The sequence below is a fragment of the Pithys albifrons genome, chromosome 6 (genome assembly GCF_047495875.1).
Source record: "Pithys albifrons albifrons isolate INPA30051 chromosome 6, PitAlb_v1, whole genome shotgun sequence".
In the NCBI taxonomy this organism is placed as follows: Eukaryota; Metazoa; Chordata; class Aves; order Passeriformes; family Thamnophilidae; genus Pithys; species Pithys albifrons.
Window position 1 is genome coordinate 10852856 of NC_092463.1, and position 26947 is coordinate 10879802.

The following is a 26947-nucleotide window of genomic DNA, read 5'->3' on the forward strand; positions in this document are numbered from 1 at the left end:
AACCTAAACTAATATAAGTTTGCTTTTCAGCCATCCCTGAGATAGTAACACCCTGCCGTCTCTTTTTGTGCTAGCTTTGTGTGTGGATGGTGTCAGACACATTGCCCAACTCATAAAGTGGATGTAATTCTGCAATCTAGTTCTCACTGATCTTACTGAATATTTTAACACAATTGAGAGCTCTTCTATGAAAGGTATCATGACAGGGAGCTAAACATTATAGTGGTGCTGCACTAAAATACTTATTTCAGGAATATTTTGACTGATTGACTAGGAGCCTCAGCTCAGGGACAGCCTACTGTGCATTCACTTCAATGCCCTGGTACTCTTCTGCTTCCAGTGAGCCTGTTTTCCATATCTTCCTTCCAGTAAAGGGCAACTTCACAAAGCAAAATTGCTGAAATGGTGGCACCTGAAGGCTGGTGTTGGACAGCAAACGCTAGCTCATGTGCCCTGGATGCAGACACTTCCCTTACTTTTCACTCCAAACCAGAAACAAATGTATTGTGAAACAGCAGAGACCTCTGAAACAAAAAAACCCATATCTTTCACAACCCACACAATACTGTCAGCTGTGCCAGATCTGCGCCCCCTGCCCCTCTGGCCCCAAATGCAGTGTTCACTCCTGAGAAGCTAAATCTGGAGAGAGTTTGGTTCTTCCATTTAGTTGGATACATTTGAGACAGCTTTATTCACCAGAGAATGCATCTGCACGTGGTAACTTGGGCCCTTGGGGATAAAATGAGCTGTGTATCCTGGAGCAGAATGTAACTGTGTGCTGGGGTAGGAATAGAGATGAAGCTAAAGGAGCAAACAGGGTAATAATTGAGCTCCTTGGCACTTCCCTACAAGAGCAACATATTCCACATTTAAAAGCCCTGGGAGGCCTTTCTTCTCTTTTTGGTTTTTTTTTTTTTTTTTTTTTTTGTTGTTTTTTTGGAATGTGGGCAATAGCCATAATGAACACTGGATGTTTCACAGAAGACAGCTGGACAATAGCAACAGCTCATTTTGGAAAGCATGCACCCCTTCCTCTCTCCTTGCTCATCTGGCTCCAGGGTCTGCTCTGCACCCCAGATCAAGCATCCCACTGCCCAGGGAGACCCCTGATCCTCACCCATCCTGGATCTTCCTCTCCACTTGCACAGTTGTGGGGGCAAGACAGGGACTGAACCATAGTCTTGCCATAATGGGGTTAAACAAATTGGTTTGCTCAAGAGCAAGCAGCTGGAGACCAGCAGCACAGAGGAAGGCAGCTCTGTGCCTGTCACTGGCTTACAGGGTAACGTACTGCAGGATCTGAGTGTGCCTGGAGAGGCTGTGACAAAAGGCAGATCATTGTGCCCAGCTTTCCTCCATGACTCCAGGGTAGCAACTTGCTTTTAATAGGAAACGGAAGCCAAACTCCCTATCTAATCCCAGGGCCAGGTGGCTAAAGCCTGAGGAAAGGCAGCTGCTTTGTGAAGGGTTTGCCAGTTAAATAGTAAGACTGAAATCCCAGTACACATTTAAATAATGCACTTGGGAAAATGTCTGTGCCACAGGTGCCTTGCATGAGGTGCTTGGATGGGGGATGCATAGCGGGCAGCGGGAAATTTCTCATGCACAAAAATTCCCACTGAGACTTTAGTGCCTCATATCCTGTACTCCACTGAAGCTGTAGTCTTAGAAGTCTCAGACTGCATATACAAAAATAGAAATCTTCTTCTTATCTCTCCCACTCAGTCAATGCTTATAACAATAAATGTTAATCTCAGCACTGATGCCCTTCCCCTCTCCTGGGGTGGGGCATGTAGCTCACAGACCCATGACAGGTGTAATCCAGTGTCCCTAGATTTTGCACCATGTCCCCAGGACAGGAGAGAAGAGCTCCAAAGTGCTTCTGGGCTCTGCACATCTAATAGGAGATGCAGATGATGTTTTACGTCTCCTTCTTCATAGCAAATACAAGGAGTCACCACAATGAGGATTTGTAGGAATTGTCATGAGCTGTATTGAAGAAAGATGCAAGGCACAAAATTAATTCTGGTATTTCCTGCCTCAAACTGTCAATTTGTACCTTATATTTCAGACCCATCTTTAGAAAAACACCTCATCTTGACTGTGAAGGTAGCAGGTCTACCTGAGAAAAATTCTCAGAATGGCTGTAAGTAAAAGGTGCACTCAATGTTTCTCATCCATCAGAACAGCTCCCTTGGCCTGTCACCAGTGTCTGTTGCCCACTCAGGCTTAAATTCATACTGGTGCAATGTGAAGCAAAGGAAAAGAAAGGCTCACTGCTGATCCTGTAAACTTTGCTGCAGACAAATTAGTGTTCGAGACTATGCCATGTCCACATTTCTCTTATTAATTGATAGATCATGAACACGTCTCTGTAAATTCTCAAATTAATTCCTGCAGAGGGCAACCTAAGGATAAATTAAATTAAATAAAAACAGATTTATATGGCTCTAGGCTGCTGGATGTCTCTTTCAGTCTCCCCTGAACAGATGCTGGATGTAATGCTTTGGATCCCTCGTGGCATTAAACTGATGGTGTTCCAACTTCCAAGCCCATTAATGGGGTGATTCTGGCTTACACCAGATGAGGATCTATCTGTAGCACTGTGTCTGTCCACCTTACATTTAGTTTCATACTGCAGTTAGATTGCACCAGATTTGTTAAAATATGTTTAAACATGTAAGAAAATGGACTAGAGGCACAGTCACCATTTTCCTCAGATCAAGGAGAACTTGAAGGCTCCTTCCTTATGGCACATCTGATCCAGACATGAGTCCACACAGAGAAGGTATGATGGCATGAACAGATCTTTGGTCCAGCAGAAATTTTTCAAGACAGCCCATGAGTGAGGAAAATCTGATGAAATGCCAGAAGGGCCACTGGGGCTACAGAGTGGTCCATGTACTACATATCCCAGCCCTGCGGTTTGTTACCCAAGGTTTTATTTCTCAGGCGTGCAGTGGTTTGTGGTATTAGGTTACAACGTCACCATCTTGTTTCATGCCAGCTTGGCCAGCTGGTTTGTGGAGGAAATAAGACTTGGGTGCTACCACATCCCTGCTCAAGTTCTGCCCCTTAGTTGCTCATGGGCACTAATTATGAAGGAGGTTCTTACTCTGCTGCTGTATAATTATGCAAAGCACAGTCCAAGCCTTAATATAGCTCAGAGTGAACTGCTTTGCTTTTCTCCTGTTCTCTGAAAAGAGATTTAATCTTGGACCAAGCAACAGAGCAGCCTTCCAGCAATAGAATCTGTATGGACCCAGCGCCTGGGCTGAAATTGCTACCCAGGCCCTCTCGCAGGATGTTGGTGTCTTGGTGCCTTTGGGTTCTGAACTCAGCACAGCAAGTTCAGAAAACTACTCCTTTCTTCACAGCAGTCAAAAATTTGGGTTTGTAAGGAGCAAGGTGGTCTAGCAACTTTTGGTGCACGTGTGGAGACAGCATAGAAGGAGGGAGGATGCTGACTGCTGTTCTGGTTCTGTTTCAGAAGCAGCTTATGACCACCGGAACATCAATTTCAGCGAAGAGCGTGTTGCCCTCTCCTCTGTCAGAGCTTTCCAGCACATGGCAGACCTGCCGAAAAATTGCTGCTCTTCTGGTGCGCCCCAGCCCCCGGCGTGCAAGGATGGCCAGGATGTGGTCCTTCCTGCAGAAACCAAACAAGACCATGCTCAGACCTGGCAAGAAAAACCAGCCCAGAGGTAGCAACCAACAACCACGCAGGAGTCAGAGTGAGGCCATAGCAAAGTGCCAGGGACTGTCCCCTCACCACTCTGGAGGAGCCACCAGGATGGGGGTCTGCAGCCTTTGAGATACCAAGCCAGTAAGCATCAGCTCCTGCCACACCGCACTGGCAGAACACCCTCCTGCTGCTGGTGCTTCAGGGAATTTCCTCCTCCATCTCCACACACACGTGATGCCTATTGCAAGTTTTCCTGAGAGGCTGCAGACCTTTTGTTTAATGATTAATTTGAATTGAGTAATGGAAGTGCTAATATTTAGGAAGCTGACAAGCAGTAATTAGATTAGAGCTAGGAAGCCGATTTGGAAACATACACTGTTCCAGTAATCTCAGTATATACAATTCATAGATGTCTCTGAGAGCTCAGGGGAAGAATTAAGAGATCTGAACAGGAAGCAATGCAGGTTCAGCAGGTTCTGCCCAGTTTTCCAAACATCATTGTTAAAAATGATATTACTCAATAATGGAAAGTCAAAAATTAGATAAAAGAAGAGGACAAACCTTAAAACCTGGCTTGGGTCTGAGCCTAATGATGAAAAAGTACCACAAATCACAGCCTTGTAAATGGTTTTTCTGACTGGAAAATTGTTTTCAAATAGCCATCATTGATGATTAGATATAATTTACCTCCCCCATTCTTCCCAGAACAGGCACTGCCTCCTTTGTCAGCTTTGTCTGGCCACTGGGATTAAACTTTTTTTTTTTTAAGATAGGTGTGTTCACCTAGGAAATTACTCAGTGTTTATAATTCTTTTTCATGTCCATGTCTTGAATTTTCCCACACAGAGAAGCCTGGAGCAAATCTGACCCACTCAAGTTAAATCTAGATTGTAAAAAATTTGAGCATCAGTTTTGGGGAGAGGAAAATAGATTTAATGTAGTATTTTTTTCTCAATATTTGAGAGTCCACTTCAGTGTTTTGAGCAATTAGTTAAATTTATGGTTTATTTTGGTTGTCTAAATGTGATCCATCAGAAACTCTGTAACCCAGTGCAAAAATATTTGGGGTTTTTTTCTGAAGTTACTCTGATGAAATGGAATTTTTTGCAATCTGTACCACTGATATTCATGCTCAATCGTTGCTAGAAGAGCTGTAGAAGAGGAGGCAACTTCTGATTTGCAGCTGTTTAGTCATGCTAGTCACTTAGTTTATTTTCCAGTAATTTTAAATTTTCCAGATGCAGCTTTGGAACAGCAAACGGAAAGTACAAAAGAAAGAATATGTCATTTATTCCAAAATTTAATGGTTGCATTGAGAACATTTCAGAAACCTCAGTGAACTGTGTCAATGGCTGCATCACTTTGATGTCTGGGCTTGGGAACAGGAGAGAAACTATTTGGTCTAAATCTGGAGCCTGAAAATTGGTAAACTGGGCTGATACTGGTGATGCACTAAAAGCAAACGGGAGCTTTACTGTGAGACAGGTTCATTTGGAGCAATAAAATGGAATTCAGTGATTGAATGCATGGGGATGGTTCAAAAATAGGCCAGGGGAGCTCTGGCCCTGACTGTAAGAAGTATTTCTTTACTGAGAGGAGGGTCCAACACTGGAACAAGCTTCCTAGAGAGATGTTTGATGTCCCAAGTCTGTCAATGTTTAAGAGGCATTTGGCAATGCCCTTATTAGCTTGCATTAACTTTTGGTCAGCCCTGAAGTGGTCAGGCAGTTGGTCTGGATGATCTTTGTGGATCCCTTCCTAACAGACTGAAATTAGTCTAGTCTAGCCTAGTCCATTCCACTCTAAAATGAAAAGACTTTGAAGTTAATTTGTGTGCATTGTAAGATCCCGCAGATGGGGGGAAAAAAGAGAAAGGATGCAAACAGAAAGAGAGAAAATTAAGGTGGGATTCCTACTATTGCTGGCACCGTGACCTCTAAGGTGTGGCTGCCAACAAAGAGAAGCTAAAGATCTTGCCAAGGTACAGGGCAAGCCGGTACTGTTTGGGATGGAGCCCAACAGTTCTGGCATCTGCCGTTTCACGTACCGGATATCTGGATAATTCTGACACAGCTTCTTGACATACACCTTGATCTTGTCCTTTTTCTTCTCTCCAATGATCCTGGAAATGTGGCGTATGGCAGGCTTGAGCCAGTGGGAGTCAGAACCCTGTGGATGAAGAGGCGTATGGGGATGTCAGGGAGGAGAGCAGCACCTGCTGAATGCCTTTTTCCCTGCAGTGCAGAGCGCAGCAGTGGGTGCGAGACAGGACTGCTGCAGGCAGGACAGGCTGCCTTGGACAGGCAGCAAGGTGGTGACAGAGGCAGCGCTGGGTGACAATGGCAAGGCACCCCTGGGGTCTCCCCAGGGCTGGTGCTCACGAGCACCCCAAGGGGTCAGACCACGAGCAGGGCTTTGTAGCTGTGGTCCAGCACATCAGCAGATGAGAGACTTCTCCTCCTGCTGCCTAATAGTTTCACGTGCCTCATGTCTGAGAGGGGATATAGTACCCTGGGTGTCTGACTTTCAGCAAAATGCAGTGAACTCAACTTTGTCTTCCTTGAAAATCCCAGACTGCTGTTGGTGTGAGAGACTGAGCTGCTAAAATTAATGACTCAGACAATTAGCCATTTGCAAAAGCAGCACGGTGCTGCTTTGCTGAGGCCAGGTTTGCACCCTCAGCTGAAGGAGGAGAATTTTTGGACGTATGGTGGCAAAACCTCTGATCTGCATAAGAACAGTGCAGGTGCAGGGGGCATGAGCATCCACCACTATAGAGTAACCATGACAAACTGACCTTTGTTTAGCAACAAGCTGTTTTTTCAGCCAGAAGAGAGAAAACCCGTACAAGAAGCAGATCCTGTGAGGTGGAATAATGCTTTTTATCATGCCGATTTCCTCCTTTACACAACTGGAACAGGTGTAAAACACCCCATTGGAGGAGATATCAGGACATTCACACTATCCCTTCTGATAAGACATAACTGCCACAACTACACAGGCTTGAGAAACAGTGGTCGTGTTTTAGAAGGGGTCACAAAGCATCAAAGACCCCGAAGTGCACCCAGACTCATTTCTGGGGCTTTCCAACAGACTGCATATTATCCACAGCATTCTACGAGACAGTGTAAACTTCCCCCCTCGCCCTCCCTGCTACAGGAGGTACCTGGGCATTCCCACCTGAACCCACTGAACCCATTGCAGGCTTCCTCCACCCAGGATGGAACCAGACTACGACCATCACTTTGACCAACAGGCATCTAAACTGTGACAATCCAGTCTCTCAGCTGGATCTATAGGTGGTGATATCTTTCCTCTCCACTATCTACTCTTATACTTTCTTTCTTTTTCTTATTTATTTTCTTAAGGGACATTTTTATACCTTTATATTGTTATATTACTACAGATGATAACCAAAATGGCTACGTCTCTCTTTTTCATTGCAACCAAATTGTTCAAAAATAGACCTTCCATATATATATATATATATATACATGTATGTATATGTATATATACACACTTATATCTATATATACATTTAGAAACACTGGTGATTCAGTGTTGTTTCACTCTAATCCACCCCAATGGATTTATTAACCAGAACCTCAGTTACCCCACCCTCAGGGGTGTGTCATAACAGTGGCCTAGTCCCAAAACACCCAAAGAGCCATCATTTTCTCCCAACACCCTCCTCTATGCAGCCTGTGTACCTGGATGGACATTCTCATTCTCATTGGACTCATCTCCATGAGTATCCAGGGCAAGGAACCCTTTGGTGACAAAATGCATCCCGTGGCCCAAAGGAACAGTCCCAGGAAGAAGCTGCCACAGGATGACTGTGATCCCACAGTGCACAAACCACTCCATGCACCTGGGAGCATGTTAAAACACATGATGCTGTCATTGGAGAGCTGTCAGCTGGGCATGCACAAGCTGCCACTGCAGAGAGGCTGCCAGGCTGGAATCTCACACCATGAACCTGCAGTAACGACCTCTCTTGCTCTCTTTTAAGAACCTCTGTGTTTCTTGCAGCTTGGCATCCCCAAGACCCTACGGCCTTGGTCTCTGGGAAGCCAAGTGGGAATATTATACCTCTGGGAATGGGGCAGCCAGGGGTGCCAGGAGAGAGCTCACATACCTGATCAATGAGCATATTATGAAGGATTGTGAATTCCAGGTCCATCTTTTTGCTCACTTCTTGTCGTGTTTCCCTGTTCATTCTCCATCTGTGTTTGATCACCTGTGTGATGTATTCCTTCACCACATATCTATGTATTTCCCGTAGAAGCTCCTGGATTAAAAAAAAAGCAAACCTCATGGTTTCCCTGTGGTTCCCATAAAAGGCCAAGGCAGTACAAGAGGGCAGGGGAAGCTCTTAGGTCTTTAGCAGCACCTGAGGGCATAGAGGAGGTACATGAAGGCAGCACAGCTGTCAAGGCCAGCCCTGCTGAAAGAAGTCAGTCGCTCACAACCCCTTGCCCTGGCACAGAGCGATGGCTGCATCCAAGGGAATGCCATGGAAATACTCCTCACCCTGAAATATCCCATGATTTTTTGTTGGTGGTTTGGCTTCTCAGTAGCAAAGAGGGATATTTAGGGTTGTTTTAAAAGCCAGTTTTGATGGTGCTTGCAGATTTTAAATATAGAACTGTTGCCACCTACTCATTTATTTCACACCTGCATAGATGTGAAAGGAGCATATAAGCCTGCAACTCATGGAATTATAATGTTCAGTGGCAATTGTCACCAAAGATTTTGTTCCTCTTTAAACAAAAACTGTTCTGAACTACAGGAAGGAAAGTTGTTCTTTATTCACATGTGGAAGTGTGGTCATAGCTGAAGTCCTTTGCATCTACAGTCCCCACAGTTATAAACAGCAACCACAGCTGGAGGGTCTCTGTAGGTGTGACCACAGCCATGCCCAGACATGGGATTGGCAGCCTACCTGCCCCATGGGCTCCCTCATGTACCGCAGGTGCTCGGAGAACTGTGAGACTGCTGACGCCAGCGAGTCCGGCCTTTCCGTGTCCAAAATCCAGTCCTTGGTCAAGATTTTCTTAAGGAGTGGCTGAAAAAAGACCAACTCACTGATGGCACTGGTAATACTCAGACTAGCTGTTGCCCTAGCCAAAGGCACTCAGCTGTACAACTTATGGCTTGAAACAAAAATCACAGAGCACTGATGTCGCACCCACTCTGCATGAAGACACACTTGGAGCACTGACCAGGCTGGATTTGTCTCCCCACCCCAGGGAATTCACATCCACGTCTCCCCTTCCTGAGTAGGCACCCCAGCGCAGAGAGGAGAAGCATCACTCCCCAATGTTTGACATTAAAGGCTTACTAGGGATACCTCATCTTCTTGCTCTGTGCCACCTTCTGATCCACCAGTACACTGAGGCCCCAACTGGCCTCAGTGGTTATTGTGGGTTATTGTCCTTGCTGAGTCCCTAGAACTAATGTGCCTTCACATAGAAATACAGCAATATCTGCTAAAGACTTCTGGAAAAAACTTCCCTAAGGGGCAAATGCAAAATATCCCTTCTCTGGCACATCCCCTTTTGTACTTTTCTCCTCTTAGCTTTCAGGATCTCTGGCTTTAGACTCCTGGCAATCTCCTTCCCAATTATTTCCCTCCCTTGTGCCCTCCTTCTATGCTCCCAGCATGCTGGAGAGCTGTTTAGAAATGCTTTCCCTTGCCTCTCTCAGTTCTCACATTTTGGCTCTCTTGCTCAATGCCTTGGCTTGACTCCTTCCCTTGCGTGCCGCTTAGGCTCCATGACAAGATCCACAGTCACTGGAAAGTCCCCTTGGCCAGGCAGGCTTGGGTTAGGTTGAAGCAGTTCCATAACTGCCTTCATTTCTGAAAGTTGTTTGGGGTTTTAGAAAGTGAATTAGAATGAATGAAAAGGGAGGGACCAAGGGCTTAATTTCCCCCATCTCCTGTATTATACCAGCTGGAGTTAGTGGACCCCAGCTGGTTGAGATCAAAAGCCCCATCTACAGCACCTGGGAAACACAAACTTCATTGCAGCACATTGCATTTTAGCTGATATCAGAGCTTTATTAGCTGATACCAGAGCTCTAACATCCTTATGCTGGGAAAACTAGTCTTTCCTCTCCGTGGAACAGCCTGGAAAAATCACATCTACCAGAATTAATTCTGTCCTATCTGAAGAGGTGGCTCACAGACCATGAGGGCATATCTACAAATCGGTACAAGTAAATCAAAGTCCTGAAAAATACAAATGTTTTGATAGAAGGAAAAATTCCCATTGCTGGTGTTCAGCTGACTTCCTCAGTGCTTCACTAGGAGTAAGGTTTTCTCCCACTACTTTGCCTAACACAGTGGAAGCCACTAAATACCCTTTTCTTTTGATTCTTCTAAACAACTTGAGAAATGTATCTTTGCTCATAGCAAAAAACTCCCAGGATGCTAGAAGTGTTGTTTTGGGTTAAGGAGGATTTTTAAGAGTGTTAGGCATGATGCATTTTGGAGGGACTATAGTGTAATGTGCTGCAAAATGAGGTCTAGTTGATGAGAATAAGGAAGGGCAATACCTCTCAGTTGCTGCAGTGTTCATGCACATACCCTTAAATGGAGGAAATAATGTGGACAAGATCCTCTTACCTGTGCTTTTTTTCTTAATTTGGTTAGAAAAATATTTGTGAAGTTCCTTGTCAGAGCCACCAAAATCTTCTGCAGTTCCTCAGTGTTGACTTTAAACTCTGTTTCTAACCCTGACCTAGAGAGAGAGAGAGCACCAGTGAGTTAATGTTAAAATGTAAACTATTACAGTGCCTTAAGCATTTTATCTGGATTGGCATGTTGGATATTACTTTTAAATAAACTCATGTTTCTAGTACTTCCTCTTGGACACTTTATGGGTCAAAGTAATGGGTCCTTTTGCAAAATCCTGTGCACTGAAAATGAGTCAGAGCTGAGTAACTGCTTAAAAACTGCACAGATTTCCTCATCAGGTGGGATGGTGCAGCCATGCGGAGCAGTTGCGTAGGCTGGTTGCTCTTTCACTTGAGCAACAGCTCTGATAAGTGGTCTCCAACTACCTGGGAGAGCACTGAGGGGCTATGGGAAAAAGAAAGAAGTAAATAATAAAGTCAGAGAAGGGAAAGCTGCTGACCCTGTGTCCTCCAGAGCCCGTTTGAGTCACTCCATGCAATGGCTATCAGCAGCTGGTGACTATGGGCAAGGAAACTTGTGGAAATTCCTAAAGGCAGCTTGTAGTTCTGTAAGGGTTCACTCAACGAGGAAGAAAATGAAACTTCTGGAAATTCCTAAAGGCAGCTTGTAGTTCTGTAAGGGTTCACCCAATGAGGAAGAAAATACAACTTCTGGAGGTTAATGAAATCCCCGGGGAGGGGGGGGGGGGGGAGGGGATTTGAGGGCATTGTGAACTTCTGGCTTTCTTCTCACTTTCCATCCCTGTCCCACTGTAACGTGCTCCAGGGATGGGAGGGGTGGGGGAAGAGAGGAAGCAGCACCACAAAAAATGGGCAGCACCAGTGGTGCCCGCGCTTCCCTGATGTGCCTCATCCCCTACTGTGACCACAGAGAGCAGCAGGTTCTAGCCACTGCACAGTAGCTACTTTATATGTCTGAGTTTGCCCAGGTAGAAATATAAAGCACCCAAGAGCATCCCCATCATGACAAGCTGGAGCTCAGGGCTGTAACTCCAACACCTGAAGTTTGGGTCCAGCATCCAAAAAAATCCTACTGTTAGGTCCCGTACCTCTGCCCAGCAACTCATCACCCCAGGCTGATGAATATTTTGCTTGACTCAGGAATAAACCCAGCAGAGGCAATCCACCACCCAAACACTGCCAGAACCCTGACTGCGACTGGAGTCTCCCTTCACCCCCCTCTTATCTGCAGGAGGGAAAGGGAGAGCAATTTTCCGCAGGGTCAGGAGGAGGCAGGAAAAGCCAGCTCCTCGGCAAGGTTAGCATTGCTGGAGAGACCGTGCCACCTAGAGACTTCCCGACGGTAGTGCTCACTGTGGCTGGAGCCGTCGGCTCCTGTGAGACACCGAACTGTGAAATCCTCTCCATCCCCTAATAATATTAGGCATACAGTATCCCTGCCGGAGGCAGTGCCAGGCAGCAGTGAGGCAACATGGGCTGGAGATCACAACCCAAGGTTTTTGGTGGCCAGAGCCTACACGCTATTCCTGTGTTGTTTTGCTGAGTTGGCCTCTGAAGCACCACATCTTCATGGCAGAGATGACCACAGATGCTAAAGAGCCCCTGGGCTTTGGTGGGCCATGCTCCTGTGTGGCTGCAGACTGTTCCCCTGGGGCGGGTGTCTGAACAGCCCCAGTTCACTGTGGCACTGGCACTGGGGGGGCTGCAGCACCTGTGCAGGTGGCTGCACGGAGGGGTGTGCAAGGTCATGCGCCACAGCACTGGGCTGATGGACCAGACCCTGGGACATGCAATCCCTGGCACCAGCCTACTTACAGGGACAGTAATAGTCAGATCTCTCATAGTCAGCACTGATGATACCTGTTCATCACAGGCACTTTTCAACACATGGCTTGAAATAATTAATTCATGCAAGGCCCTGGAAGTTCCACCTGCCAGCAGCAATGGCAGGTGCTTATTTTCAGGTTGAGTACTTTCATAGAGTTTCCTCTAGCCCAGTGCCAAAGACAGCCTTGAGACCATGTTTCTGGGTTTATACTACTAATCTCCAGAACAAAACATGGAAAAACCCCTCTGCTGAGGCTGAAAATGAGTTTAAAACTTTCATGTAAGCACTGCATCTATTCATGTTCTGTCTCTTCACACTCGTGACTTTTATCTGCATCTCTTGGAAAAATTCTTCCTCGAGGTTAAAAGTGCTTGAGGCTGAGCACCCATCAGGGGAACCTTGGTCTTTCCTTTCCAGATGCTGCTACCCTCCCAGACTCCAGAAATGTGGCAGCTTTGCTCAGGGGGAATGGACTTACATCAGGTCATGGAAGCTGTTGATGTAGGCAACAAAATAAGGTGCAAAGATGGGGCTGTCCTGGGCAGTGCTCCATGCTGTGAACTCCTTCTCAAACCTGGAGAAAAAGACATTGATGTAATACTAACGATGGAGGAACTGAGGATGGCTCATCCTCTGTGTATATGGTGATGTCAGGAGACACCCGTGGCTGGCCCAACCTATCTCCTCTGTATGTAGACATGTTTTTTTCCAGCTGTCATAACATGTGTGTGCACTGGAGGGGAATAGATGGCAGATAATTATGGGTTTAGGATGCTCGCCTGAGCAGGTACGCAGCACTTTTGGAGAGATGCCAGGGATGCTGGCAGGCAAAATCTGACTTTTTCTCACCCTGAGGGTTTAATTACAGCTGGGGTACTTAGGTTTGTAAGTCTGGACCTTCATTTCTCTGACTTTTGGGGCAATATATTATGTGCCCTCTTAAGCACACTGGCAAAGGATTTACCTGAGGGCTGATTTTACAACAGAGGGTGAACAGGAACAGTGCAGCACATCTGTCTTTCCCTGTGATAACCTCAGTATAGTGTGTTAGGTAGCTGGTTTTTGTATAGCACAGATTTTGGGGGTTTAACAGCTGTTTTACAGCAGGTCCATGCTGATGGCAGGAGGTTCTGTGTACAGGAAGACTTTGTCTGATGGTCCCACTCTTTGCCAGGGTAAAGGGCTCTGTTCAGGCTGACCTCAACCACTTGCATCCTCAGGTTTGTTTCAGTAAAAACTTAAGTTTCAGTGGTCCTTTCATCTGAGAGCCCTTGCTGCCCTGGTTTTCATTGTACACCATTTTTTTTAAACAATAAAAAAGGGAAAAATAAAAGGAAAATTATTTTAAAAAAGAACAAGAAAAGGGAAAATAATAAAAAAAATTAAAAATATAAATAAGGGAATGAAAAGAATGGAACATCACTGCTGTGTTTCTCCTCAAAAACCCAGGCAGACTTCAAAGCCAAATAGCTGTTTTGAACTACCCTATTTGCTCAGGGTATGGAAGACAAGTGTAGATCACTGGGGTACTAGAGATGAGGGTTTAGAAGGGAGAGGATTTCCTTTAGCACAGTGTGAACACCTGCCATGCCCCAAGTTCATGATGTGAGAAAGCAGCGCTCAGGTTCCCCACCCATGCTCCTGCAAAAAGTCTATTAGCAAACTTCCCACTTGGTGCCTGCTGGAGGTGGGAAACTTCAAAGGTTAATGCAAAATTATTTTTAGTCTTGCTCATAGTTGATTCATGCCAAACAGCCTTTCTCCTCCACAGATCACTGTTCTGGCAAACATCCATGAATGCCCCAAATACAGCCCTAACAGAAGGGTCAGACAACATGTTGCTGTGCAGGTACCCTCTGCAAGCCTAAAACCTTCCTTGCAGCATTCCCAAAGCCTGTTGCAGGGGGTAAGGACTGAGGCCATAACTTGGAGATGAAGTGAAAAACAGCTTCTCTTCAACAATCTCCTCAGGACACTGGGTACCTTTAAAGAGACTCAGAAGGCAGCCCAGCTGTGTGTTTTGCCCAGGTGTAGCAGAGAGAGTCTCATCAGCCATTTTTATGCCCAGAGACATGAGAGGTCAGAGAAAACCCTCTCAGCAGGACTCACCCCAGGACACCTAGGTGATTGTTCAGGCAAGCAGGCTTTGGGTCTGAGAGGTCCATAACTGCTGCTTGCTCATGGCTGAAGCTGCAAGTGACCAGCATCCAATGCACAAAGGTCCAGGATGGATGTGATCACAGTGGTACCATGCCGCTCCAGACAGCAGCTCCTTCATGGAGCTCTGACGTTAGATTCTGGGACTTTCAAGAGTCCCATCTGCATGTTTATGATTCCCTTCAAGTTTGTTTGCAGCTTACTCATTGTTGAGCTCCTTGCAAACTCTAATTCTCCCAGGAGCAGGCTTGTGCCTGCTCAGTGCCATTGTCTGGTCCAGTGCACATACCTTTTCCCTGGTTTGGTTTTGGTTTTTTTGTTTTGTTTTGGTTTGGTTTTTTGGTTTAGTTTTTTTTTTACCAGTGTGGGATTCATTTGGAAAGAAAGTGCTGCCTGGAGTGGTGATGACCTTGGTATGAATTCAAGAAGCTCTGTCACACACAGCTCAAGCATTTTTGTTTCCAGGCTTCTGCTGATAGCTCCAGATAACTTCGTGTGCTCCCCAATGATCTAGAAAAGGGCATAAAAAACTCTAGTGAATGCGACAAGCATGGGTAAAACATCCTTCCCATGAATCTCATGCAGCTTTGGTTAGTAAGGGTGGCTTGCCTAGCAAAGGGGCAAACAGCCAGCTTGTTGCCAGGAGATTTTCATTGTTCTCTAGCAGTTTTTAAAATTATAATGCAGAATGGGCCAAGAAGCACCAACAGATTTGTGATACAATCAATCGTCCCTAATGGCGTCATGTCCTTTCGCTGTCTGAGTGTGAGTTAGAGGAGGTATTGGCTGGAGGCCCAACCTGCCCCAGTGTCATCCTTCTCTTTTGGAGGGATTTGTAGGAGGGATTAATCTGCAGCCCAAGGCCCAGAGGAAGCTGAGCTGTTCCCATGTATGACCCCATGTTGAGGGTGGCTAAAAGCCCCATTCCTAGGGGCCAACACAATGCCCCTTCTCAGGAGTGATACCAGGGCAGCACCGAGGGTCAGGAATCACCCTGAAACCTTGTTTGCACTGGGACTCCTCCCGGATTCTCATTCCCACTACTCTGGCTGCACCTCCAGAGTGAGGCATGTTGCAATCACTTTCTGGTGCTTCCCGAGGCCTCCTATTCATCTGCTAATCCAATTCAGACCTGTCTTCCCCATCATCATATAATATGTAATATTCCTCTATGGAAAAGGAGTCACGGCACCAGGCAAAATGCTTTGATTTTCTTTCTTTCTCCCTCTCTTTTTTGTTAGTATTATTTAATTGAAGTGAGTCAACCCATTCAGTGAGGAGAATGAATCCAAACCCCTCCTGGATTTAGTACCCTGTAGTCCATAAAGCTAGAATGAGCTTTTGTTTTTTGTACTGTTTAAATTGGAGTGACTGTTACTGCCTACGGCCTTTCCACATCTTCCACAGCCCTGGGACAAAGTTGCTCTTTAAGCTAAGGTTTTTTTTCTAACAAACCTTTTCTTTCCACCTTTTTTTCCCCCTTTCTTCTTTCTAATCAAAGAGGTTTAAGGACTTTAAAATCAGTTGCCTATTATGATGCTGACACAATTGACAGCAGGTTTAATTTGCAGCTAGAAGGCAAGTGGGAGAGCCAGAAGTTGTAATAAATGGCATTTTCTGCTCTAATGTGTTCTGCCAGTGCGTGACTTACATAAATTATTGCAGGAGGAGGTACCTCCACCTCAGAATGTAACGATCCAGTTTCTCCAGAGCCACAGAGCCCCCCCACCATTACCCCAGCTAATTAAATACCGTTTGAATATCAAAGGAGAGCGAAGCATGGTAGAGGTTTTCCTTCACTTCTGAATGAACTTCCTTCTCCCACTTCTCTGTGACCTCTAGTCTCAGGATGTTTCCAAAATAACTTTTGATTTTCTCCTAAATGTTAAACGTAGGAAGGAAACATGCAGCTCAGGATAAGGAAGCAAACATGAATACAGATTCTCACTGCATTTTGCTCCATCGTCACATGTGTAAGGCTCATGTGTGCAACATGGAAAGGAAAGCAGAGCCACAGGTGTTGCTCTAGACCTGTCAGTCTAAACAGGATCTCAGGAGAAATCAGGAGCTGTGCTGTGTGGGCAAGGTACTCCCATATCAAGGGAGAGTCATTCTCCTGGCATGAAATAGCGTGTCAGCTGTTTGCTTGATTACAAAGTCCTCCAGCGCATGGAATGCACCAGGTCAGGATTAAAGATCAAACCGCTCCTTTCTGGCAATATGGCCACTCAAGTAAGCAGTAGTACTGTTCAGTCCTGGCTGATAAATCAATCTTGTTGCCAGTGAAACAGTGATCTTTCACCAGCATGGTGGAGCAATACTGATTTCATTCAGCTGGGCACCTTGAGCTCACCTTGGTCAGTGTGCTGTTTCAGAAATGGTTGGCATGCAAAAGTCTGAGCCCAGCAAAGAGTCACAAAAGCCCGTAGTCTTATACAGGGTGCCAGCCAGGGACTGCAGAAAACCAACTGCAGAAGGGGCTTCCTCAGAAGGCATGAACCATGAGGGTTTCTGGTGGGGATGCCCAAAGTTGTCTGCCTATAGAAAACCTCAGATGTGCTGGAGGAGATCCCATGCAGCAACAGTAGTAGCTAAAATGTCTTTACACCTGGCTTTGCAACGTGTTCAGTCTGATGAAGCCCAGACATGACTTTTCATTAAGTCTCTGCCACACTGTGTGGGTCTGATATAGCCCCTTTGATTCTGCTTGGGTTCCTGAACTGGCGTTCAGGACCTTTTGGTTTTGATTAAAGGCCATTCTGTGTGGTGCTGGCAGGACTCAGCACCCAGTGGGGCTAGAATCCACAATACAGGCATCCAATACCTCTGCCTGGAAGGCTGAGGCTTCTACACCTTCCCAGGGGGGCATGTGGGAACTAGGTCAAAACTCACCTTTGCCGAAGCAATGTAGTCATTTTTCAGTTTATCCCAATCAGCTGGTGTTAACAGCAGGGACAGGTTTTCTGTCTTAACCTCTGGTTTGAGATCGGGGTGACCCAAAAAGAGTTCACTGAAAAGATTCAAATGAACAAATGATATTGCCTCAGAGTGAGAATAAACTGATAGAATATTCATGCGGCATGAGCTACGTAATTATTAAGCCATGAGAAATATACTTAAAGCTTAAATTGTGATGCTTGTTTTCAAGATTTAACAAGAAAACCTTTCCTTGCTATTCAAAATCCTAATTATTCAAACCCCAAATGTTCTAAGGTTCCAGCCCACCTCAGAAATCATGAGACTTCTGAGTTGTTTGGACATGAAAAGTACTATGAAAATTTACTTTTAAAATAAACAACCCAAAGCTGATTCATTCTATTACAAGCTTGCAAAATGCCTTTCAGTGTAATTCCTGCAGTAGTGCTTTGCTTTTGAACTAGCTGATCTCTCTGACTGCTCTCAGGTGTCACGTCACGGCTCATTATCAGCCTGCTGTTTTATTTCCGTGCGGTATCCCGAGCAAGGGAAGGTGGCAGAGCAGGACCTGCTCTGCGCAGGGCAGCCCCGGGAAGGCACTCCCGTGCCTGGGATATGGGCCATGTTCCCCGCAGGTGGAAGTGGTGGGTGGATGTGCAGCTACAGAGTCTGACTGCAAACTCTGCTCAGCTGACACACGACTTTACCACTCACTTTCCTCTGGACTGACATGTAATCAGACCAGCTGATTAGCCCAGAAGCAGGGAAAGGAAGAGAGTGCCTGTGTTTCTCTCTTCAGGGCAAGAAGCATGTAATTAGCCTGTACAATTGAATGTGCTGCTCTTGCAGTTTGCCACAGACCATGGAGGCATTGTATCTTGCAGGGTGATGAAGGTGGAAAAGAGAAAGAAGAAAATATTTATGTGCTTGATGACGGTAGGACATAAGTTTCAAGCAGTCACTCAGTTATCAGGGAACACAGTTGCAATGTCCTACACACAGCCTGCACATTTGCTCAGCCAAAAAAGGGGTTCCCATTGCCAAACCAGTACTGCACCCACAGTTAGGTTCGGATCCAAGTGAGGATTGTACTGTACAAGGTCAGGCTGGTGCAGAGTGACTACTCAGCAGAAAATAAGCTCAGCCTGCTGATAGTGTCCAGGAGTCAATGGTTCCACAGTCATGGTTCAGTTTTTCCAGACAGGTACATCTGCCCATGTGGAGCATTGCACAGCCCACTGCTGCCAGTCTGCTTCTCATTCAAAAGGATGTCATGGATTTACAGACTTGCCACCATGACTGAAAGGACTGTCTCAAATGTATACTTGAGGGGTTTAGTCCCTTCTCTTTTTTTTCTTTCTTTTTTTTTTCATTTATTTGAGTTGTAGCATCAATAATGAGCTTCAGTCAGACAAGTTCTTCTTTTTTTTCTTTTTTTTCTTTTTTGTGATGGGTACCAAGGAGCAATGACATTAAATGAAATAAAAACAGCCCAAACCAGCAAGGTGATTGCAAGCAGTGCCCCAAACAGCTGCAAACTCTCAATAAGCTTTTTCATGGTGGGGGTACTTTTCTTTCATGCAGGACCTGGCTGCTGTAGTTCGTTTCTTTTCCCCTCTCTCCTGCAATGCTGGGGTGCAGTACAGTTCCCAGGGGCTGGGCACATGCACCAATTTCTCTCCAGATGAGATCAGCAGGGCTTGATGATGATGAGGGGGTTACACACGTCATCATGGTCACCACACTGTAAATGGGCATTTAGGAGTAACTGGGCAAGTTCACAGAAGATACCTGTTGCAGGCTATTCAAAACAAAGACCAGCTGCAGTGCAAATGTTTCTTACATAAAAGCTACAGCAGGTTAGGGGTGCTCTGGGAAACTGTATGTTTCTGCTTGTCCTGCTCCACCACTGCCCCCTCCCTGATCATTTTTGCCCACTGTTTGACTGATACTCCTGCCTTCACTCCCACTTTGTTGGGTTTTGGGGATTTTTTTGAGGGCTGCAAGTTCATTTGCATTTGTCCCTTCCTTGGGAACCTGGTTCAGGACATTCTTGGAGATCAGCTACCAGGACAGACACAATTTTGCTTTGAAATGACTATTTTCACATGCTTATTTCCAGACCCACCTCCCGTGAATGTTGCCTGTCATTTCCTTTGCACCTCACTGTGTATCTGCTGGATTTTAGTCTGGGAGCTCATTGGGGCTGGGGTGATGGGCCATGGTCTAGGGTAGGGGACAACTGAGGACACTGACAGTCAGTGTATGGACCTTCCGCAAGTGCCTATCTAAGATACCTCCTTTGGCTGCATAAGCAACATAGTTTTTACTGCTGTTACAAAAAATTCCTGCCTTTACCCCCATACACCCAGGGTGCCCTGAGGATGGCGTTTGCTATGTCCCTACAACTCCTAGACTATTTTAGGCACCTCTGGATTTCAAGGAACTTCAAGAGGTTCTACAAACCTCTCATTCAACTAGCAGACACTTCTGAGAGAGCCTTTGTTTTCATGTGGCTAATTCCACTTGATAATGTCTTGGCGCCTCCTCAAGAGCACTCTGACCCCATGCATGGGGGTTAACGTGGCCCATTGCCAAGTGCATCACAATTTTAATTAAACAGGAAATAGTCCTCCCCCATAGGTCCCTCCCTGTGCCTGGAAAAGTCACTGACCAGCTGTTGGATCTTGCAAAATATCTACAGAAAGGAGTAGGTTTATCAGAGCTGCAAGGAGGAGCTTCCTGCCATGTGGGAACAGCAAGTGGGAGAGGGGAAAAAGGGGGTGAGGCAGATCTTTAAAAAGCAGAAAGTGCTTTATTAACAGACCTTTGTCCCCACCTATTAATATATTTGCTCTCTGGCTCTGCTGTAGAAGTCACTATGTCTCTCTTGCTCGCTTGGAAAACTGAGACTAGCTTGGTGCTTTTGCAGTACCCCACAGCTCTGCTACTCTCTGAAGAAGGCAGAGGAAGTGTGGCAAGCACAGCAGCTTACCTGTGATAGGTGTTGGCCACCCAGGTGAGCAAGGTGTAGAGCTCATTGAAATCCAGTGTTTCCTGGCAGAGGTGTTGCAAATGTGAGGCAATGGCTTTATGAAAAGCCTCCACATATGTGTCACACACCTGGTACTCCTCGGGGTAGCACTTTTTTACTGATAACTTGATTTTCAGTAAATCTTCCCTCAGGTTTTTCTGGAGGAAATTTAAGTGGAGATCAAGCCAAGAACTTTCTTCTTCCTTTGATGCCATGGGTGCCTTCAGGACTCTTTTCTTAGCACTCTCATTGATAGCTTCCTTCCACGTCTCCCTCCACTTTCTGGGTCTGCCAAGCAAGTCTGACCCAGGATGAGTAGCATTGTCTGTGTCAGGATGAGCTGCTTCTTCACGGGCTATTAAAGTCACCATGGAGGTCAGCATGGTACCCTCTACAGTGGGATGCTCCAGTGTTCCCTCCACTATGGACTGGATAGCATTTGAGATGGAGTTATAGAGCAAGTCCACATCCTTGGATTTCCGTACAAACTCCTGGGGGTTATCTTTGTATTTCTCAGCATCCCATTCAGAGATAGTCTCATCTTCCAATAACTTGGTACTTGCAAATGCTTCCAAAAGCTGTCTTTTCTGAATAAGTTCATTGATTTCCATTACTGTAGAAAAAGTGGGGAAAGGATTGGAACAAAGCAGATGTTAAGCTATTGCCAGGTTGGTAACAGGACAAGATGCCCTACAGGGAGGCTTGCAGGAGGCTGCTCTGAGTAGTCAGGGCCCAGCAGCGCCCCTGAGATGGAACACCTTGATCTCTGCAGCTCCTGTTTGACACAGGAGAACAAAATAGTGGGAACACAACCACTGCAAATTGAGCCACGTCTCTCCACTGCTGGTTACAGAGATAGGAAATATCCAAAAATCTGGTGTAGCCTTGGAGGAAAACCTCAAGCAATGATTAACAAGGCTGCACAGAGGGACACTGGTGGCTCAGGCTGCATAAAACCACCTCCAGCTCTGCCCCTCTGCTTCTGTGGAGATGAAGTGGGACTGGCAGCAGGAACAGTTCAGAATATGCCCTACCAGCAGGATTTCCTTTAGCATACATTCCTTGTTTCCTGCATCCCGGTGTGCTCAGCACTGCTTCTGATACATTTTCTTAAACATTCCTTATTTAGATGTAACCTTCGGCAAACCCCAGGCTCCTCTCCTGTTTTGATTTTCTGCATTGTCAAGATTTCCCAAGATACATCCTCAACTAATGTCACAGCTAAACTAGCTCCTGCCATTTTGAGAGCTGAACAAAATGCTGGTGCAACCTACTGAGATTGTTCCCAGTGATTTCTATAATGAGATCTCCCTCCTTGAGATGTAGGCACCAAGATAGCAAGCCAAAGACTGGCCTGTCTGGGACTGGCCACCCTCCACCCTTTGCAGCCTGTGCCTATCACAGCAACTGGCTTCTTGACACAGGTAAGATATCTCTTATTTGTCTTAGACACTTAGATTTTCCATGAATGCTTGTGGTCCTCAGCCTCCTCACAATCAAAAAGAGGAACTTCTGGAGGATCAGGAGACACTGCTGCTCAGCTCTGCAGTTATTGCAACCTGCAATAACCTTTGGGCCAGGGAGTGAGGACATTCTCCAGGATGGCAGTTCTGGGGCCCCATAAGAAAGGCCAAAACAAACAAGTATGCCAGCTATGTGAAATTCACCCTCCTGGGGTGGTTCAGGGTTGGATGACCAGGCTGTTCACCTCCTCTATGTAAACCTACAGTCAGTTGCCAAGCATTGCCTTGCACCAGTGATGTTTGTTTCCTAAGAGGTGAGCACTGCTGTCCCTGAGTGGTTTGGGGAGGTGTGCATTTTGGAGGGGCAACCAAACCTGTGAGTTTGTGGTACTCCTGGTGCTTAGGTCTCACATGGGGTTTCCCCATCTCCTTTGCTTTTGGCACCCACTACCAGTACTGGATGGTGTTGGCTGGGGCTGGGGGACTGTCACCAAATATTGCTACCCCCAAAGTGCCTGAGGTCTACTGAGTTTCCCATTTATTTTTCAAAGCCTTGCTTGTGCAAGAACCACTATCTAGTTGCCAGGAAGACAAGAAGTATTTGCCATGTGTTGAGGAGATTCAGGAACGCTGTTAGCTTTTGAGAGATCTCGGGAAGCTCTCACCATCTCCAGAACCATGAGAGATGCTCTGAACAGGAGATCCCACTGGGACACTGGACAAATATTAAAGAAATGGGAAAGGGCATTATATAGGCATGTGTGACCAATATTTCTGGGACATACACGTATAAAATGATACGGAAAATTGGAGAGCACTCAAAGAAGATATGAAGGACTGGTTCATGGCCCATAATTTATGCCCTTGGGCTTGTTTGCACACAGGTTTTACACCCTATGTACCAAATTATCTGTGGAGCATAAAGGTATCTGTAAGAATATAGAAATATGCCAAATAATGGAACTATTGATGAATCATAGAACACATAGATATTTGAGTGCCTATACAGTGCTACAGTTGCTTCTGCACTCAGAAGGGAGGAAGATTGTACCAATTAACTTAGTCTCTTCTAGATAAATTAATATAAAATCTGTGTTTACAGAAATTCTTGCAGTGAGAGACTAGAGGAATACATTCTGTTCTGTTTATCAAAGTAAGACAACACCATTTAATCACCATCTAGGATAATTATTCAGGGAGGTGATGTTGGGTGCTAAATGGATCTTTAATTTAGCAATACAAGATCAGCCAGCTGGTGGTTGAAGGAAGACAACTGAAAGACAATTAACTATTATGCAGCTTAATGGTGCACATGGTGGAGTCTCCATCACTTGCCATACTTATCTCAGGACGGGTTGTGTTTCTGACAGAGCTGCTCTAGTCCAGCCAAACAGGAATTATCAAGCATAGAATGGGCATTATACGTGCAATTCCTCAGCTTGCTTGTTGCAGGAGATGAAAAAACTCATGATAACATTTCCTGTTGCTCCTCATCTATGACCCTTTGATATCAGACTAGCAAAGTTTATGAGATGGGCTCAGATCCAGCTTACCAACCTCGCAACATATCAGTGCAAAGTAGTAAATAACTTCATGACAAGGTAGAGCACATTACAGCACTGAGGTAATGTCAGCCTATCTATATGATCCCTGTGGCACCCTATGCAGCAAACCAAGAATTTCTCTCTAGAAATTTGGGCTGAGGAAACGTCAAGACATGTTGGCCTGCCTCAGTCTCCAGGTGGATCTGTTGCAGTGCCTCTGCCTTGAGAAGGTGGCAGAGAGTGGTGCTCAAACCAGATCAAAGTCATTGCATGCTGCCCACTCTTGGGAACTGTGGGAGCTATGGTAAAAGTTATAATTAGACTAAGACCTATCTATGTCATGCTGACAAAGCACATGAGAGTAACCAGCCAGAGGAACACAAAGAACAAATACTTGCAGCACTGCTGTTTTGAGAAGTACAGGTGGAAAGCCAGTGTGAGATAGCCAAGTGTCTGTGCAAGTCTCTTTGCAGGGCAGTCTCTAAGACTAGGAATCAAATTGGAGGTGCCAAACCAGATCACAGCCAAACCATCCTTCTTCCCCATCAAGACCTTCAGTTGGCACCAACCTACAGAGCACAGTCAAGGGACCATCAGTCTGAGAGCTGAAGGGCAGAAATTGTCTAGAAGGGCAACGCGAACAATAGTATAGGCATCATCCACACTGCACTTCTAGGTGTTGTCAGACCAGCAGTTTCCAAACTGTGCTCAGCAGATTGGTGACTGATATGTATGATGAGCGATATGTCCACTGACAGGTTGATAGGTAGGCTGCTGGTTAAACTAATGCAGTGGAGGCTAAGAGCAGCACATTCAGCAACAGCAAGCAACCTGCCCAAGCTGGGCCACGTAACACCCAATGAGTCCATGTGAGGGGTGCAGCGTCTCTCCCTTGTGATGTGATACCTTGTTCTTTAGCACCTCTGTTGGACCCAACACTTGCACACTGTAAATTAACGTAACCGTGAAGGTTACATTTAATCTGCCAAGCACATGACATGGGTAGTTTTGCTTCTTACCTGAAAGAGGTTTTCCTTGAATAGGCTCTGGTTCTTTATTTTCACCTGTCTTCTCCACACCATTACAGATCGTGGTTTTGTTTTCCTCATAGCTCTTGAATGATCGTAAAAATCTTTTTCTTTTCCAAGTGCCAGTATCTTCCTTTCCACTCTCTTTGTTTGGACTTTGTTTTGATCTCCGGATGCTTAACATTCTTATACTTTTTTCAAAGAACCCACTGTCCCTGCTGTGTGAAGCTGGGCTGGTCAGTTCAGAAGTAACATCCATCTTTTCCTCCCCAGCACTGCTCATCAGAGAGGCTGATTCTGAGGTCATACTCCTTCGGTCTAACTCCATATTTCTATTTATCTTGTCTTTCAACAAGAGGTTTACCAAACAGGTTGATGGTAATCACTGAAATTCATAAAACAACGGAATTACAGATGTTCTCAACAGATATTACTGTGTCTCCAAAGTCAGCCCTGGACTAAAAATCTGCCTCATTCCTTTCCTGTGCCTAATACAAGAACAGGGCAAGTAGTTGTAGCCTGCAGCTGCTGAAGTAATCTCTCTACCCACAGACACCAGATGCTGGCCTGCACCTGATGCTCTGGAAGGCGCCAATTAATTCCATAAATCAGGAAAGAGGCAGCTATTTCTCCAGCACCAAGTAATCATTAACCACAAGAGAAGCTGAAATCTGTACAAAAATACCATTTCAGTTGGGAACAAGGTATGGTTTTACTTTCCATTCTTCTGTGTAGATTTCCAGCCATGCAGGAATGATGATCTTTCCTGAATCTCACTAGGATGTTGCCACTTTCTGATGTGAATGTGGCAACTTTGGGTTATGTTGCTACTTCTACCCTGCTGCTGCTGGAGATGGCCCAAGGGTAAGTGGACCCCAGTGGGTGTCCGAGCTCTGCCCTAGTCCCTTCCATTAAAACCACAGCTATCTCTGCACTCTGAATCATCATGGTTACAGTGCGGGAGGCTGCACAATGCAGGAAGGGTTCAGATCACTCATCCCACCTCAGAGCACTGCATTCCCTCATGCCAAGAATGGGTATCTCCAAGGTCAAACAAACCTCTGCATGAGCTGCAGGGGATGCTGCAGGAGATTTCAGATTTCAGCAGAAATGCTCCTGTCAGTGCTACTGGGCTGCAATCACATCCTATGCACTTCCTCAACTCTTGCCCTGCTGCAAGCAGACTAGCTTTCCTTTGCCCATGCTGAGGGCTGGCCCAGATGCTTGGGAAGGGGGAAGAGAGGGAGGTTTTGCCTTCCTTCCCTTGCAAAGGGCTCTCATCAGTTCACCAGCTAACATGGCCCACTCGTGGAGGTGTTGTACATTGGAAAATGCCACGTTTCCTCAGCACAGGCTCAAGGTAGCTCGGTGAACTGTTCAAATCAGTAGAAATAGCTATTGCTGAGGTGACCCAGAAACTGCCTGTCTCAGGTCTGTCCAGCTCACAGAAACCAGAGATTAAGATATGATTGCAGTGAATGTACAAGTTTGGACTCTGGAAATACCTCTCACCCTTCCTGGATCAGAGTTTCATTCCCTTGTGCATGATGATTTCACGAGCTATGAACTGCAGGGACAGCAGCTTCCCGAGGGTTTGCTCATTTGCTCTCATAGTCAGATCCTGCATCACACACTCTTACTGGATTATCTAATCATTCATTGCCTTGCTCAGGATCTCACCCCATCCCAGCCCTTACAGAGGGTGGGAGGGAGAGGAGGGCACCCCATTCTCCAGGTATTTTAGCAGAAAGTAGGCTGAGACTTTAGCTCAAACTCTGCGTGGGGGCTCTGTGAACAGAGTGGAGCAGCAGAAACTATCAGAAGGATGAGCTGTGCAGTGAAGGGAGCCAGGGAAGAAGCAACATAAGATGTGAACCCACGGGCATGGAAAGGGACAGAATACATACCCCAGTACTGACCGAACTGATCCCCTCCACGGTGACCTGGGATGGTACAGGTGTGATCCCAGGAGCTGTGAGCAGCTCCTTGCCACAGGAGATCCAGGGGAAATGCAGTTGCAGGTGGGCAGCTATGCAGGGCAGAGGTCCACGTCAGATCACCCACCTCAGCTGACTGGGGCACCATCCCTCATGCACGCACTGGCCAAGTGACTCCTTCTGGGAATGGCACCACTCTTCATCCTTCTTTTCCTTCTGAAAAGGGCTGTTAAAAGTGGATGAAAAGGCCTGTCTGCACCTGCCCAAGACCTCCAGTACCTTTACCTGTTTGTTCACTGTGAGAAACTCTGTTGCCATTTCACTTTCACTATGTCTGAGCATTTAAAAGAAGGAAAGAGGTGGGGAAAAATGTGGAACAACCTCCATTAAAGGTTAATTATTACCCTACAGGTGGAGATGGAAGTTTAAACCAGAGGTTTGAAATGAGATGAGGTCCTGCTCTGAGCTGGCCTGGGGCAATGGAAGACTGAAGGATTTTGGCACATGGTCCTGCCCTGGTGGGATGAAATCTCATGGTGCCTGAGTGTGGGAGTTCAAAAGCAACCCCAGAGCTGCTGTGTGGGAATGGCTGCATCTCACCCCCTTCTGCCCTGTTTCCACAGGTCATGAGTAGCTTGGTCCCAGTAATGATTGCCAGACATGGGTGAGGGACAAGGAGCACTGTGTTCCCT

The 26947-nt window shown here is 46.0% G+C and overlaps 1 protein-coding gene across 2 annotated transcripts; it reads right to left on the reverse strand.

The window, feature by feature from the left end:
* Positions 1-521: 521 nt before the first annotated feature.
* Positions 522-26588, reverse strand: EXOC3L4 (exocyst complex component 3 like 4). Of its 2 annotated transcripts, none has more exons than XM_071557460.1 (12): positions 26238-26588; positions 24310-24703; positions 20245-20896; positions 17226-17343; positions 16086-16211; positions 14743-14843; positions 12655-12750; positions 10317-10431; positions 8631-8753; positions 7824-7976; positions 5733-5854; positions 522-3649 (listed from the first exon to the last, which is right to left on the reverse strand). In XM_071557460.1, exons 2-12 carry the CDS (start codon positions 24644-24646, stop codon positions 3487-3489), a joined length of 2106 nt encoding a protein of 701 aa, XP_071413561.1. In that variant the 5' UTR covers positions 24647-24703; positions 26238-26588; the 3' UTR covers positions 522-3486. The 2 variants fall into 2 exon arrangements, with proteins under 2 accessions (XP_071413561.1, XP_071413560.1); XM_071557459.1 differs by having other exon boundaries at positions 26226-26588.
* Between the last annotated feature and the right edge of the window lie 359 nt (positions 26589-26947).